The following is an 18017-nucleotide window of genomic DNA, read 5'->3' as shown; positions in this document are numbered from 1 at the left end:
TACATATAACAGTCATGATAGGCCAGGGGTGATACAAATATATTATCTTACAGAAGTCAACACACCAAGAGTCCAGAAACTGCCACATAGCCCAACCCCACACCAACATAGGGATAACTCCCTGTCAAAGAAGCAAGGAAATTTTGCTTGCCAGTGCTCTGACAGCACTTTATCCCAAAACATAACGTTCTATGTTAGGATTTCCCTGCTGCACAAAGAGCAAGATAAGCATTCCTCCTTGAAGGTCCAAAGTTAGGCCTAGCAACAGGAAAGACAGTAGAATGAATTGGACATAACTTTCCAGTGTTCATATATGGAAAACACGACCAGTGAAACTCCATATCATGTAGAACCACAAAAAAAGGGAACCTGATCAGAATAATTTATACTTCTTGTATAGATAAGTGTCTGTTCTAAATTACCACACACACACACACACACAAAAAAAAAAAACACAACAGTTTCCCTCAAATTAGGACGATTGACTAAAGCAGAGTTCTGTTGGAATAACAAAGCAGTTGCATCTCTCCACAAGAAAAACTCTTAATTTCCTCTTAGAAATTAGATGCTTTAAATTAAATATTTACATTAGGAAATTACAACCATAATGTATTTTCTGAGAATACAATAATTCTTTATTCTACTGCTCATTAGAAATAGAGAAAGAAAAATTGTAGACTAAGAGTCTCACAATGCTGAAGCTGCATGAGAATAGATCAAATAGTCTGTCTCACATTTATTCAAATAGTGGCTAACTGGCTCTCCTGATCATCAGGAAATCTGTCTGAAAGCAAAGACACAAAACTAATTTCCTGATATTTAGAATATCTACATACCTCACAACATGTTCAAGTGAGATAAAAAACATTAACACTTTAAGTATTACTGACTAAGCAGTGCTTCCTTCCAAGCAGGTGAACTCCAAGACTGCCTGAGGCATTCCTAGGGTGAAAGCATCCACAACCTCTGTTGACTCAAGGCATTGTACTTGATGCTTTTCCACTCTTCTTTCCTTTCTTTTTTTTCCTCTCTCTCTCTCTCTGTGTGTGCGCGTGTGTATGTGTGTGTGTGTGTTTGTGTTTATCTAGCCAAAATCTCACAATGTGAGTCAAATTACTATGTTGCTTTAAATCCTGGGGTTAATGAGGAATAGATGATCAGACGGTTTTGCTGTAAGCTGCCATAGGTTTAAAGACAAATGTAGGTTTTCCATTTTTAAACATTTCTATATTGAGTAATCCAAGTGCTTTCTCCCAAAGCCCGATTTTCAACCTTTGAACAATTTAATTTCTTTTTTAGACAGCATTAACTTCTCCTGTTCATTTTCTAACTGGATAACTCAAGATTATTTTTGAATTCTTGCCTGATGTCCAAAAAGGATGCTAATAAAAATACTTATAACTGATATTATTGTGGGATTACCATATACCAGACACTGAATTGAGTATGTTGTGTAAGTTACAGGATAATATGGAATATTTGCCCCTGGGAAACTCTAAAAGGATGAATGATCTCTTTCCTTCTCCAATTGCAAGAATCACACAATTCTATTTTGAGCCCAATTTGTCACCTCCAAAGGGTGGTACAACCTTTGGAGTTTTCAGTCTGAAAGCAGAAGTTTTCAAGTCCCAGAAGACAATGCTGCAGCCAAACTTTGGTTTGGGAATTTGGTGAATAAACAAAGGCTAGTGGAGACTGAAAAGGTGAAAACTTATGGTCAAAGGGCTTGTCCCAAAGATGGGTTGCACTTGTATACAAAGGGACATGATTGTGAGGTGTGTGTGTGGAAAGATGGGCACCGAGATCAAAGGTGAGCAGAGGGAAGCCAAACCTAGGTAAGCAGGGAGGACCTCTGTGGAGAACATTGCTGAACTAGCGGGAGCATCTACATCCCACAGGCACAGAAGAGTTGGCCAGGCTGCAGAAGGCATCAGGGGAGGGGGACAGGTCCCACCAGACAATAAGGACCAGGCTACTTCCATATTTTCCAGACACTGGCTGAATCCCCTGAATTTTTGTACCCACCCAGGGAAGAGGGGTAATGGATTGAATTCTTGGTATTCTTTTGAATAGGTACTCAAAACCAGATTGAGGTTGATTTAGGACAAATGGACTAAAGTTCTGTTGCCCAAGAGTGCTCTGGATCAAGGCCACGTACATCACATGGACATTCTCTTATTCCATACTCACAAGAACTGCATGAGGCTCCACCTTTAGCTGCTCTCAATCTCATTTTACAGATCAGGATCCAGGAAGTTAAGCAATGTATCCAAGGTCACACACATGCTACAAGATAATCTCAGCTCTGCCTGATTTCAGAGCTCACCTGTGAATCTTTTTTCTTTTCTTTTAATTGATTTTATTTTTTTAAATACATGACAGCAGAATGTATTACAATTCTTATTACACATATAGAGCACAATTTTTCATATCTTTATACATGTACTTTGATTTTTTTTGCATTACAATTCTTATTACACACATATACCACAATTTTTCGTATCTCTGTATATAAAGTATGTTGACACCCAATTCGTATCTTCATACATGTACTTTGGATAATGATGTCCATCACATTCCACCATCCTTGCTAATCCCCTTTCCCCTACCTTTCCCTCCCACCCCTCTTCCCTATCTAGAATTCATCTATTCCTCCCATGTTCTCCTTCCCTACCCTGAGTCATCCTCCTTATATCAGAGAAAACATTCGGCATTTGTGGGGTTTTTTTGGCTAATTTCACTTAGCATTATCTTCTCCAAAGCCATCCATTTACCTGCAAATGTCATGATTTTATTCTCTTTTATTGCTGAGTAAAATTCCATTGTGTGATCTTTATCATAGTGCAGGATGACTTCAGTTAATCTGTGAGTTTTTTAAAAAAGATGTCACTTTGCAAATAATTATAAATTAACTCCATCATCCAAATGTGACCAAAGTAACAGAGGCCAACTTAATTATATTTACCAAATTTGTGGATACAAATTTGTACCATGTTCAGTTTCTCTAAAATTGCATAAAACTTCCATTATAAAGAATAGAACTTTTAACGTATTGTTAGCTTTCTACTACTTTAACAAAATACCTGAGATAAACAACTTATAAGGAGGAAAAGAATCTTTTGCTCAGTTTCAGGGGTCTCAGTCAAGGGTTGACTGATTCTGTTGCCTGTAACCAAGCAAGTACCTCATGGCAGGAGTGTGTGGTAGAGAAACTGCTCACGTCACATCAGCCAGGAGGTAGAGAAAGACAGGAAGGGGTAGAGGAGTGTCAACATTCCCTTCAAGAACATGCCCCCATTGACTTACTTTCCTTCCACTATACCCACTTGCTAAAGGTTCCACCACCTTCCAATAGCACCACAGGCTGGAAACAAAGGCTTTAACAAAAGGGCTTTTGGAAGACTCTTTTCCAAGTCATGACATGCATGCTAAATTTTAAGTTAATAATATTGTCAGTATGGAGTTGTTTACTAAGTATCCTAGTGAAAAAAGTGATACTGTAATGCAGTACTACATTTGTGGGACCCCAATAGACCTCCAGGAGCCGAATCCGATGCAATCACACAAGAGTCTTTATTGCAAGCTCGAGCCTGGACTCACAATCGTTCCTGACACAGCAGTCCCAGGGAGTGAGTCCCGGTCCTTTGTTCAGTGAGATTTTATAGGTTTTGGGGGATATTCTATGCGTCACAACATCACACAGCACATCATTCCATACCGCGGGAAATCAAACAACAACTCTTAACATTGATTAGCACATTCACTGGTGGGAACAAGTTGGGTAGGGGTGATTGGTTAGTGCAAGAGGGGGATTCATTTGAACTGATTGGTTTAAACCACGAGGGGTGTACGTGATAAACCACCATAAACTACTGGGGGGTCATCTGGCATCCCAGGTATTTTCCCTGTCTCATGCTGATTGGTGGTTGCTAGGGGGTTGCTATGAGTCCTCACCTAGCCTAACTGGGTCAGGGACACCTGGTGCTACAGATCTCTCCTGTTATTTGCAGACAAACAACTCAGCAGGATAGGTATGTGCCTAGGAAGGCTCTTGGGGTTTTCCAAGGACAAGGGTCATGCCCCTTTCCTTGAACAGGCTTTGCTCTGAGGTAGAGGCTGGTTTCTCAAAAATGGAGTCACATCAGTTTCTCAATACCTCAGTGTTGTACTCACCAAGCAACATGAAATTTCAAGGTCCCTGTGCTAGGCAGCCCTTATCTTAAGGATATAATTCAAATCCCTTGGCTCCACAAAGTTGTTTCCCAGCCTTACCTTCTACCCCTTGCCTATACTTCCAGCTATACTAAATTATTTGCATATGATTGTTATACTGGCCACTCTATCACAGCATTTACCCTCCACAGCCAGCTACTGGTTTTTAAGACCGTGTAACTAGCCAAGGATGTTGGCATATATCTGTAATCTCAGCAACTCAAGAAGCTGGGGCAGTAGGATCAAAAGTTTAGGGCTAGCCTGGGCAATGTGGCATGGACCATCTCAAAATAAAAAGAGTCAGGGGTGTAACTTAGTGGTAGAGTACCCCTGGGTTCAATACCTATTTTAATTTCTATATCCCTAGCACCTAGCTCAATGCCTAGCACATATTGAAAAACCATCCATGGAATAGATAAAAGAAAAACTATAAAATTGGCATTTTAAAAATGCTTGATCTGTTTCCATTTCCTAGGCTGACCTCTTATCCTAACATCTTTCTCTAAACAGCAGAATTCATGCTATGAGAATATTTCAAGCCTCACTAAACTAACCCAGTAATTTTGGCTGATAGCAAGAGGTATAAATAGAAGTCAGAATAGCTGTCAGCTCAAAGTCTGCATTTCCAAGAAAAACAAGTAAATGCATTTGCAAACACTGAGTATATATCTCAAGGGATAAAAACTGGTCGTAGCCTTTGGCAATATGTCTGTTTTGCCTTAAAGCACACCTCTTCTTTAAGAGAAACCAGAAATTCTCATATATAAATAATTTATCAAAACTTACAGGAATATTTGACCAAGATTAAAATACAATGACAGAAATCATATATAAATATAAATATGTATTAACCCTGTCAAAGAGGTTAATACATATTTATATAAAGTCAATTATTGTTAGCAGTACAAGTTAGATTTGACTTTATTTATTTATTTTTTTTGGGTAGTACATGACTTTTTATTTTTTTACATAATTTTTTTTTTATTGCTTGTTCAAAACATTACAAAGCTCTTGACATATCATGTGATTCTGCAATCTGTATACGGGGTAAAAATGGGAGTTCATAACCCACTTGAATGAAATGTATGAAATATGATAGATTTGGCTTTAAAGACAAAAAGAAAACAAACCACTAAGTTATATTCCAGATCATTTGTTGAATATACAGAATTGAATAACATTATATAAAAAGGAATAAGGAAAACACTCAGCATTGAGATTAGTAACTATTTTTCAGATAGAGGAGGCCTAAATATGTTAAAAGTGTAGGTAGCATTGAGAGGCAAGTACCACATTCAAACAGGATACAAGACAGAAGGAGACAGAAAAAAAAATGGTGCGAGATTGAACAGCCATTTGTGTGAGGCTTTTTCAGGTTGAGTTCACATTTGGTTACTTCAGGTATTAAATGTTTATTGTAAGGATAAATGGAGACATCTGGCAGCACAATTCAGAGAACAAGTTGAGGTTACAACATTCTGAGACCAGCTCTAATAATCCAATAAGTAGCACAGCCTGTCAAGTACACAGTTTTTCTGCCTCTGTCATTCTTGGGTAATTTTTGTTAATTTTTTCTCTTTCCTCAACTATCACTACCTCCTCTCTATCTTATCATTTTGTTGAGTTCATAGCTTCTTCTGGATCTCTATTTTTCTAGCATTTCTGTCTTCTAATGCTATGTCCTAAACTCAAATTTGCAATAAGAGAGAATCTAACTAGTCTGCAAGTCTCCATCAAAGACAGTGCCTCTATTGAGCAAAGCTCTCATGCTAACTAGTCCCATAGGCTCTCTGAGGCCTACTGAATGGTTGGCCACTATAGGGTCAGGCACCAATCATTGACCCATTCAGTGATGGCTGAGAGAAAAAAGTGACACATTTCAGCAAAGCTTCACAAATATGCAGAAACAATTTTCTGCTTTTATACTCTAGTCTCAAGTTGATCTTATTGAATCTAAATGATTTACAACAAAAGTCAGAAAGGAAAAGATTAAAGATAATGGCAAGAGGAAGAATGAGGTGGCCTTGTTCATATAGGTTGGGCAGGAAGAGAATATCGAGGTTGGCCTCACAGAGCAATATCTCCTCCACAGAGCTAAGGCAGGGAGAAAATGGCAGAATTAGTAATGCTTAATGATGTCCACTCTTCTTATAAAGAGAAAACATGACAATAATTTCAGGATGAGAGAGATTAGGAGGTTAAGGATAACAAAGTTTTGAAAGAGTCATTGTATAAAATATATAAGTGGATGATATTGATTTTTAAAAATTGTCAAATATAGGACTCAGAGGTTCCAGTAATATATAAGCATGATTAATAGAAAGTCAAGTTGGATGCTCTCCCAACTAAAAGCAAGCAGACAATGTGAGGTTGAGGGTTGAGAGCAGGAAGGAGGTAAAGACTCTAGGGTGTTGTATCCACAACTGAGACAGAGATCCGACAAGAACAGTGAATGGAATATGCATATGACAATTTGGTAAAAGTGTTTATAATTGGATATAGTATATATGCTTACAAAAGAATGAGAAAACTTCCCTCTCACATTTTATTCTGTCTCCTTGTGAAGAAAGAAAATTAAATGTTGGCTTTTTGTGAAACAATTCTTCATGTAAAATAATTTATATGAAGCATAACTATTAGTTGGCAGGAAGGGATTTGATCTTATATAGCATCAATGCCTAGTAAAAAACTTTTTTTGTTAATTATCCCAAGCCACTACTTATTTGTTTTTCTTGTTGGGAAAGGGGAGGAGAACTAACCTTTTTGCAAACCAGCCCTTATCAGTTCCTATGGTAGGTGCTTTACTTATATTCTCATTAATCCTTCTAGTAGACCTATAAGACAGATATTACTGTCAGTAACCTACAGAAGAGAAAACCAAAGCTCACACAGGTTACTTAATTTGTTCAAGATTGTAATTCAAGTCTGAAGCCAATGCACATGTTCTTTTCAATAGGTCATACTGCAGAGAGCTGAATAGGGAGATGTTGAGATGCATTCTGACTTTTTCCTATGGCCAAAGATTGGTGGTTATATAAAATATATATGACCTCTCTACAACAAATATGGGCACATAATTTATCAGTAACACATAATGAGGTATTTTGATAAGTCAAGACATGCCAAATTGTTTATATAAAGATACTATTATAAGGGTTGGGGTTGTGGCTCAGTGATAGAGTGGTTGTCTAGCATGTGTGAGGCACTGGGTTCGATTCTCAGCACCACATATAAATAAAAAAATAAAATAAAGATCCATCAACAACTAATAAAAAAGTAAAGATACTTTTATAAAATATACCTACAAGGAGTATAAGGAGAGTCTGGGTTCTATAATTGACCAGTTGTACAATATTGGCAAGCTTCTTAACCTCTTTTGTGGGCTGTTTGTTAAATGAGGAATTTGGATCAGGTAGCGTCTAATGTCCCATTAAACTCAATTCATTCATCCATTCAGTCAATACACTGAGATTCTTCCATGTATCAGGCACCATTTTAGACAGTGGTAAATACAGTTTCGAATTCATGTAACTTACATTCTATAAAATTTCTGACCTTAAGTCAGTAATTCTCAGGAAAAAAAAAAAAAGAAAGAAGGGGAAAAATGGTGATAATTCTCTAGGAGGTGAAGGGTGGTGACAAATTTTCCAAATATTTTTTGAAAGTATATCTGTACCAACTCTGAAAGAATAAGAAATATATACATATCGGTGGTTAGTCATCAGAAAGACTAAGCTACCTTCCATTCTCCAGAGAGGGATGAGGGGCTACAAATTATAACAGATAATAACCACAGAATGAAGCCCCTATAAAAATTCCTGACTATAAAGCACAAGGTATTTTCAGATTGCCAAATAGGTAGAGGTACCTGGAGGGTGGGTGCACCCCAAGATGGAAGCTCTGTGTCCCTTCCCCCATACCATCCCCTAGGCATCTCCTCCTTCATTTGTATCCTCTACAATATCCTTTTAATAAATTGGTAAACAAGGTATTTCCCTGAAAACTGGAAATCCATATGCAATAAAATGAAACTGAATCCCCTCCTCTCGCCATGCACAAAAGTTAACTCAAAATGGATCAAGGACCTTGATATCAAATCAGAGACTATGCGTCTGATAGATGAAAAGGTTGGCTCCGATCTACATATTGTGGGGTCGGGCTCCAAATTCCTTAATAGGACACCCATAGCACAAGAGTTAAAAACAAGAATCAACAAATGGGACTTACTTAAACTAAAAAGTTTTTTCTCAGCAAGAGAAACAATAAGAGAGGTAAATAGGGAGCCTACATCATGGGAACAAATTTTTACTCCTCACACTTCAGATAGAGCCCTAATATCCAGAGTATACAAAGAACTCAAAAAATTAAACAATAAGAAAACAAATAACCCAATCAACAAATGGGCCAAAGACCTGAACAGACACTTCTCAGAGGAGGACATACAATCAATCAACAAGTACATGAAAAAATTCTCACCATCTCTAGCAGTCAGAGAAATGCAAATCAAAACCACCCTAAGATACCATCTCACTCCAGTAAGATTGGCAGCCATTATGAAGTCGAACAATAACAAGTGCTGGCGAGGATGTGGGGAAAAGGGTACTCTTATACATTGCTGGTGGGACTGTAAAATGGTGAGGCCAATATGGAAAGCAGTATGGAGATTCCTGGGAAAGCTGGGAATGGAACCACCATTTGACCCAGCTATTGCCCTTCTCGGACTATTCCCTGAAGACCTCAAAAGAGCGTACTACAGGGATACTGCCACATCGATGTTCATAGCAGCACAATTCACAATAGCTAGACTGTGGAACCAACCCCGATGCCCCTCAATAGATGAATGGATAAAAAAATGTGGCATTTATACACAATGGAGTACTACGCAGCACTAAGAAATGACAAAATCATGGAATTTGCAGGGAAATGGATGGCACTAGAGCAGATTATGCTAAGTGAAGCTAGCCAATCCCTAAAAAACAAATGCCAAATGTCTTCTTTGATATAATGAGAGCAACCAAGAACAGAGCAGGGAGGAAGAGCAGGAGGAAAAGATTAACATTAAGCAGAGTCATGAAGTGGGAGGGAAAGGGAGAGAAAAGGGAAATTGCTTGGAAATGGAAGGAGACCCTCATTGTTATACAAAATTACATATAAGAGTTTGTGAGGGGAATGGGAAAAAAATAAGGAGAGAAATGAATTACAGTAGATGGGGTAGAGAGAGAAGATGGGAGGGGAGGGGAGGGGGGATAGTAGAGAATAGGAAAGGTAGAAGAATACAACAGTTACTATTATGGTATTATGTAAAAATGTGGATGTGTAACCGATGTGATTCTGCAATCTTTGTAATGTTTTGAATAACCAATAAAAAAAAATTAAAAAAAAAGGTATTTCCCTGAATTCTGGGAACTGCTCTAGGAAATACACTCAGGCAAGGGGTTGTTGGAACCCAATTTATGGCTGGTCATTCAGAAATACACATCACAATCTGGAGGTTTCAACTGGCATCTGAAGTTGAGGGCTTTCTTGTAGGACTGGGCTCTCAAACTGTGGTATTTCCTGGTAGTGTCAGAACTGGGCTCTCAAACTGTGGTATTTCCTGGTAGTGTCAGAACTGACTTATAAACATACCTATTGGTGTCTGCTGAAAAATGTGTCAGGAGTATTATGCTGACTAGTGTGTGAGATAAACACTTTGGTTTTTCCTGTCCCTAATAGTCTCCTATACCCCCCAGGAAGTAAGTGCTATGGAGAGCCAGTGCTATTAAGCATTTGCATTTGTGGTATCCTTTATGCAGGATGGCAGAAAAAAGGTTGAGAATTAGTGTTTTATGTAATACAATGAATGAAAGAGGAGTAGTGCTATTGCTCTCTTTTCAAAGTCTGAAGGGAGATTCATTAAAAGAGCCAATTCTAGCCAGGTATGGTGGCATATGTATGTAATCTCAGCAGCTAGGGAGACTGAAGTAGGAGAATGAAAAGTTCAAAGCCAGTCTCAGCAAATTAGTGAGGCCCTAAGCAACTTAGCAAGATCCTGCCTCAAAATAAAAACATAAAAAGAACTGCTCCTGATTCCTGGGAAAGCTGGAAATGGAACCACCATTTGACCCAGCTATTGCCCTTCTCGGACTATTCCCTGAAGACCTTAAAAGAGCGTACTATAGGGATACTGCTACATCGATGTTCATAGCAGCACAATTCACAATAGCTAGACTGTGGAACCAACTTAGATGCACTTCAATAGATGAATGGATTAAAAAAATGTGGCATTTATACACAATGGAGTATTACTCAGCACTAAAAAATGACAAAATCATGGAATTTGCAGGGAAATGGATGGCATTAGAGCAGATTATGCTAAGTGAAGCTAGCCAATCCCTAAAAAACAAATGCCAAATGTCTTCTTTGATATAAGGAGAGCAACTAAAAACAACACGGAGGAAGAGCATGAGAAAAAGATTAACATTAAACAGGGACGAGAGGTGGGAGGGAAAGGGAGAGAGAAGGGAAATTGCATGGAAATGGAAGGAGACCCTCATTGTTATACAAAGTTACATATAAGAGGATGTGAGGGGAAAGGGAAAAAAATCAAGGGAGAGAAATGAATTACAGTAGATGGGGTAGAGAGAGAAGATGGGAGGGGAGGGAGTCACTAGTATGGCAATATGTAAAAACGTGGATGTGTAACCGATGTGATTCTGCAATCTGTATACAGGGTAAAAATGGGAGTTCATAACCCACTTGAATCAAATGTATGAAATATGATATGTCAAGAACTTTGTAATGTTTTGAACAACCAATTAAAAAAAAAAAGAACTGCTCCTGGGTTTAATCCTTGATTGATATATATATATATGGAGTCAATTCTAAGCTTAAAGCAAGTTTGAAACACACTTCAATAGACCCTGATTAATTTTAATACCATGAACACTTGTACCAGACATTAGAATGCATAACCATATTACTATAATCTTTCAGTCTAAATTCATATGGCAAAATTATTTGTTAAAAAAAAACACTACTTTTGGGGCTGAGGTTGTGGCTCAGCGGTAGAACACTCGCCTCTCACGTGTGAGACATTGGGTTCGATCCTCAGCACCACATAAAAATAAATAAACAAAATAAAGATATTGTGCCCATATATAACTAAAAAGATATAAAAAACCACTACTGTTCTTCTATGAATTTTAATATTCCAGGCCATAGCCAGTTTTCTGTATTCAAATACAAACAAATAAACAAACAAACACTCATAATATAAAAGCATTTTGGTAATGAAAAGCCTGTGTATGTATAGGTACTCTTTCATAGGTTCTGAGAATCATCAAGTATTGGGAAGTTAAAAAAAAATTAGTTTTATCCCCCCACATCTAAAGGTTGGAACTAAAGCTTATGCTATAGTAAATACAAAATTTAACACAGAAATGTATATGACTTAAAAAAAAGTCAGTCATAGAATGTTTTATTTTAAACTTGCTGTTCAAACTTTCAAATACAAACACATGTGGCGAAGAAACAACAGTTAACACACAACATCTGCCACAATTCTATCTTCAAACTGCCTTTTCTATAGTATATGATATGTTACAATTTCTTTCAATTTCTTACATTCATGGTATTCTTAAAGGCAGCGATGTCAATTTTCTACTTTGAAAGAGTTCTATTAATGTTCTAAAATTGCTTAAATGACAACTTTTTCCTTTTAGTATTCTACTGCTGCCCACATTAGTGACATAATTCAGCATATTATTAATAAGTTGTTGAGAGGTATACTGTACTTAATAAATCAACTCCCAACTCTACATTAAATTGAACTTCAACCTAAAACAAGCATTTTCCTAAATCAGTATACTCAGCTACTTTTCTCAAAAATATTTCCATTCTGAAATAAGTTTTTATTTTTTTTCTGAGATACAATAGTTTCATCTTTGACTCCTAACAGAACTCATGCCGTACTTTTTTTTTCTCAAAATATATTTGATATATTCTGTGCAAAATGTTAAGTTCTGTTTAGGTATGTACCTTATTTTGAAAAAGTTTTATAAAATATATTTCCTAAAAACAACCTCAACATTAGACAATAGAGGAAGAAGAAACATATCAGACAAAGCCTAATTTTTCACATGAGAAACTAAATATGTTCTTAAAGCTCCAGTAATACATTCCTTGAAAAAACTCAGAATGCACTTTGGTCATTATTAAACATATTAGAACATAGGCAAATAAAACAAAATGCTTTATGTTGTTTTCTGTAGAAAGAAAACATACTACACAATGAGGCTGAATTGAGGCTGGTTAAAAGGAATGGTAAGAGCAAAGTGATATGACATGGCTCTGTTCTCCACACATTCCTGATTTTAAGATTATAATTTGGGAATTAGAACTGCACCAATCAAATAAATTATTTACAATGAATTATCTCAAATTCCTTAAAACATGGTTAAAAACATGAGGATATTCAATATAATACACTTTGCACCAAGAAAATTCTAGATTGTTTCAAATAAATTCTTTGTTTTAGAAACCAGATGATCAATTAAAAAAAAATCACAAACATTTTACATTTCATGTAATTCCTAAAACACACTTGATTGTACAAATACAACAACTTAAAATCAAGGCCCAATGTAAGATACTATCATATTTGCCCTATTTACCTAACATGCCAACATGATAAGTTCTCATTGGACACTTGGCAAATTATTGAAGGGGGGAGCAGTTAACTTTCCAAGTTAAAAGCATCTAAAATAGCCCTTGTATAATGGAGGGTGTGGATGTGGATATGGGTGGGTAAGGGGGTGCACCAGACTAAGTTTAGAGAATAAAATTTGCAAGCTGAAGCTGTCTTTTCTGAAAATTTGGATATAATTTTATAATTAGCACTCAAACGAATATTTCATTGGTTCTTACCTTATTCTTAAGTTGTTCATTTAAGTGTGGTATGAATAGCATACACTATAGTGTACCATGGGAGAAAATTATTTCACTTGAGTAAACATAATGTACTTTAGTAATATCAGTAGGCACTTCACTTGTGAGATGAGTATATACCTCACTCAAAAGGATACCACATCATGCCCTAGTACACTATAACATATCCCATATAAAGATACACATTAAAAGTAACAATTTTAAAAAGTGCACATTTTGAGCATGCACAGTTGGAGCTGTGCAAACAGCCCAGTGTTTCAAATAAATACAATTATTACTAATTAATTTTTATCAAAATATTTTACAGTATGGTAACCATTTACAATTATTGCTCCATTAAGAGTTTTATCATCAAAGAGCACTTGTTGACCTGTTATGTAATACCATATATATTAATACTGAAGGGTGCTTAAACTGCAGCTTAATCAGTTTAGATCCTGGCATTGTTCCTAAATATTTCAAGAGAAAACCTGAATGGATCTTGATTTACCCAATAAAATGCTGTATGTGTCCAATATAATATTCCAAAGTTAAAGGATTTTTCCTTAAGTAAGGCAATTTCATGGCATTGATGGAAAAACAGTGCTTAGCAATGGCTTCTATTTTCATAACATCTTATTTTGTCAATTATTTATGAGCAATTACCAGGATCTCAAGTATCTGGATATCAGTTTTATCACCCTTTCAACAACTAAGAACATAAATGCTTAACAATAAAATATAAAGATTAAAATAAATGTAAAAAAAAACAGTGAACAGGTAAAATAAATATAAGAATTGCACAAGATAGTCTGATGTAAACACTTCAATTTCCCAGCGGAGACTCCTGAAGCAGAGTCAGTGACTGCTTTCAAGCAGCTTAGTCAGTACTTGTATTCTGGAAAAGAGGCTACATCTTCTTTTCTCTGAATTGTCATGATTTAATCTTCCACAACTAGAGAAAAAAGTAATAGAATTAATGACACTGGAGTTAGTTTCAGTATGAAAACTTAAATTATACCATATACTATTTTTTATCTAAGTTTCATTCACAAACAAGTGCAGGTTCTAGTATTTTTAATTCCTCTCTTCTCTTTTCAAGAAAAACTCACCTTAAAAACAAACAAAAGGGTTAAAAACATATTTCTCATTTTCTTTTACAGGAAAGTACCAATATATGATCATTCTATACCTTAACAGTTGTGCATATATTGGCAGATATATGCATTGCTATATAGATAAGTAATACATCTTTTGGCCAACAATAGAAATAGGATTATTCCTTTTCTTTATCAGCAAAATTAGATTCAAACTATATGAGGGGAAACAAAAACACTTCCACTTATACCACATAACAGTCCAATATACAATGAATTCTGTTTCAAATTAGGAGTTCTATGAATGTCAGAAGCCATGAATAAATATCATTCTTCCAAATTAAATGTGAAACTATTTTATTAATTGCATACAATCTTATCAAAATTATTCCACTGCTGTGCATATGAGATTTCAAAAGAATGACAGGGTAAAAAAAGGCCACAAAAGTGCAACAGAGTGTTAAGAAATTCGCATGCACGCACGCAAGCTTTTACCTTTAAATTAAATCCAAGCAAGTCACTGATAACACCAGAAACAGCTGACAGGATGACAACCTGGGTGATATTATAAAGCAGTGGATTCATTGTAAGACCATATAATCTAAAGGGACTGTCCAATTCCTAGCCAAAGAGAAAAAAACATTAGCCTCAAATTCAATAAGAACTATCAGTTTAACTAATTCAGGACAAAATACAGCGAGGATTTAAAAGAACAGTGTTCCAAAAAAGTTACAAATAATGGATGTTTTTTGAAAGTATAAACTTAAACTTGAAATAAGTAAATTTTAATAATAGTTTTAAATTTCTTTTAAGAGAAAGTGACTTCCTTTAAAATAACTCTCTCTATATAAACTAAATTTGTAACCCCAATTGGTTACTAGACTGGTGTAGTAACTATAAGGAGGGTAGAGAAATGTTTTGGTATAAGAGCTGGAATAGAAACCGAAACAGAAAAAAATATCTTTTTGTAGAAGAATTAGAAAGGTAGCCAAACTTTCAGACAATATCAACACATATGTCGAAATGCCTCTTTTAATCAATTTATTTTCAAATACACTGATTGCCTGATTGGTTGACTCAAAAATTTAAAGTTCTACTTATGCTAGATCCTGTACAGGTCTCTGCAAAGTTAAAAAACAATTCCTTAAGGAACTTACAGTTTAGTAAGCATGCAAATAATTTGAATGACAGTTCTACAACAAAGAAAAGTACGAAAAGCAGGAGCCAGGGGAAGGTGGTTCTCAAACTTAGAGGGTGAAAGAAATTAGATATTTCAGACCACATATAGCAAGATGGTACATTTGAATTGCTACAGATTGCTCAGCATTGTTGGAGCCTGAATACAAGAAAGTACTTTAAACTTGTAAGACTAGTAACTTAAGGATCCTTCCTTTATGGCGATTGTATAGATAAACTGACACTAAAGGAATTTAAGCTTGTTAGAAAGACCACTGTGTCAGCCATGTGCAAGATCAGTTAAAGAGCAGCAACACCAGGAGCAGGAATTCCTTTAAGGAGTTCTGTGTATTAAAAACTCAAGGGAGCGACAAGGGTCTTACACAGGGGAACACTGACAGGGAAGAGGGAATGAATAAGATGATTATCTGAAAAGCTGAATTGATGGACCTTTGATTTCTTGGCTGTGAAACATGAGGCAGAACGTCTAATCTATATTAGGGTCCAGGTTTTAGACTAGGAGATTGTGTGTAATCAAAAAGAATAAAGAGAGCTGGAGGAAGTAGCGCATGCCTGTAATCCCAGAGGCTCAGTAGCTGAGGCAGGAGGATTCCAAGTTGAAAACCAGTCTGAGGAGATAAGCAATTCAGCGAGACCTTGTCTCTAAATAAAATAGGGCTGGGGATGTGGCTCAGTGGTTGAGTGCCCCTGAGTTCAATCCCTGGTATCCCCCCAAAAAAAATAAGGATCAGAAGTTGTGCTGTATTATAGGTATTTTTAAAAATTTTTTTTCTGCTCTGAAATTATAGCTGTTCATTAAATCTCACCTTTGTAGCCTCCTTTGGTTCAATACAAGTCCTACATTCTGAAGATACCCAATATTCATGTATCAAGCAAACACAAAACTATCAATTCTAATTATGGAGCTTTTTCCCATAGAGCATTTTGGCAAAAAACAGAATTTGCTTATCTTATCTAGCTTATTATTTAAATGTCAACATCTTCTTTAGGATTCTTAAAGGAATTTGAAAAAGAAAGCAATTTGTAATTTGTAATTACTTTTTCTCTTAGCCCCTCATCCACCTCTTCTGAACTCATACAATTATGGGTATATGGTAAGGTGTACATTCCATATCCAATTAATTGTTTTTAGCTTACAGAATTAACCATACCATTGATACACAATTAATTTCAAACCAATATTTGAACACTTACAAGTAATGCTGATGTATATTCATTATAGTGACTACTATTACTTTTGAACTCAAACCAAGCAAAAGACTGTTCTGAGAAATATAAAGTAAAAAAATTCCCAAGTTAATATCAAATCTTCTTTTTTTGAAATCTATTTTCTAGTGATGAGGAGGCATAAATTTCCAAAGATGCCACCTATACAATACTCTCAACATCAGTAAATTTTAATATATAATTTCCAGAGAAATTATTTTGATTATTTGAGCAATGAGAAATAAAATAAAAATTGCATGCCTGTGCTCAAGTATAATTTGGAAATAGTTTGGATAATCATGAAAACCAAATTCAAGTTAAGATCGACAGAGACTAAGATAAAATGTCTGAACACTATGTTCTATATTATATCCATTTTAAATTGTTCTTACCTTTAATAGTTTAGTAGCCAGTTTTAAAACATTATTCACTAGTGTCAGTTCCTCCTTTTTATTAGGTTTTTTCTCCATTTTCAAGTAGAGGTTTATCTTTCATAAAAAAGAGTAAAAAAATATTTAAAATTATAACCAATACACTCTCTGTCTTAATTTGCCAGGAATTGAACCTATGGCATCACACAGGCTAGGCAAGTGGTCTGCCACTGAGCTATATCCTCAGCCCCCAAGTATACATTTTTAAAAGGACTTGAAAGATATTCACCAAAATATTATAGTGGTTCTTTGAATATTGAGATTATATGTGATTTTAATATTTTCCTTTAGACTTTACTACACAGTCAGTCTCCTATAATAATATTTAATATAGAAAAAATAACATTTAAATTTTTCTAATATAATTAAAAGTCAAAAAGAAAAGAAAATTAGATGGCAGATAGCATTATTAAAAAGATAAGACACTTATTCCCTGAGTCAAATCAACTTAAAAAATAAATAATAAAATTTTTTTTGCTGAGGCCAGCTTTGAACTCATGATCCTCCTGCCTCAGCCTCCTGAGCCGCTAGGATTACAGGTGTGCACCACCACTCCCAGCTAAATAATAATGAATTTTTTAAAAATAAAATTATATTTCTCTAATAAGCCATTAAAAAAGAATAAATAATAACTAAACTAAATCAATTGGTTTGTAATTTCTTATTTTGAAAATAATTAAAAATTATTTGTATATTTTTATTAGCCACTTTGGGTATCTGCCCCGTCCACATTTCCCTTCTTTGAAAATGCTAACTACAAACCTGTGGAGGAAACATCATATGGCAGCTGCACTTATCTACTTGATCCCACCTTCCCATTCCCAATATGGCAACCACAACCCCAATCAAAGCTAGTCAATGCACTGTATTAGTGATAATACAGTATCTGCCAAATATTGTAAGTACGTGAATTGAAAAGTTAGTAAAGTTCAGGGCCAAACTCATATTGAGACAAACTCAAGACCAT

General features: G+C 35.6%; 1 protein-coding gene across 2 annotated transcripts in view; it reads right to left on the bottom strand.

Annotated features, from left to right (window-relative positions):
* Positions 1 to 11615: 11615 nt before the first annotated feature.
* The window catches only part of Phtf2 (putative homeodomain transcription factor 2), a 135612-nt gene continuing 129210 nt past the window's right edge, over positions 11616 to 18017 (bottom strand). For both annotated transcript variants that reach the window (XM_076835028.2, XM_076835020.2), the window contains 3 exons: positions 17012 to 17107; positions 14712 to 14837; positions 11616 to 14074 (listed from right to left, as the gene is read on the bottom strand). In XM_076835028.2, coding sequence (XP_076691143.1) covers positions 14054 to 14074; positions 14712 to 14837; positions 17012 to 17107 — 243 coding nt within the window. In that variant the 3' untranslated portion in view covers positions 11616 to 14053. The remainder of the gene's footprint in view (positions 14075 to 14711; positions 14838 to 17011; positions 17108 to 18017) is intronic.

Source organism: Callospermophilus lateralis, chromosome 1 (assembly GCF_048772815.1).
Source record: "Callospermophilus lateralis isolate mCalLat2 chromosome 1, mCalLat2.hap1, whole genome shotgun sequence".
Taxonomy (NCBI): domain Eukaryota; kingdom Metazoa; phylum Chordata; class Mammalia; order Rodentia; family Sciuridae; genus Callospermophilus; species Callospermophilus lateralis.
Note: the sequence above shows the minus strand (reverse complement) of the source record. Positions and strands in the feature narration are given on the sequence as shown.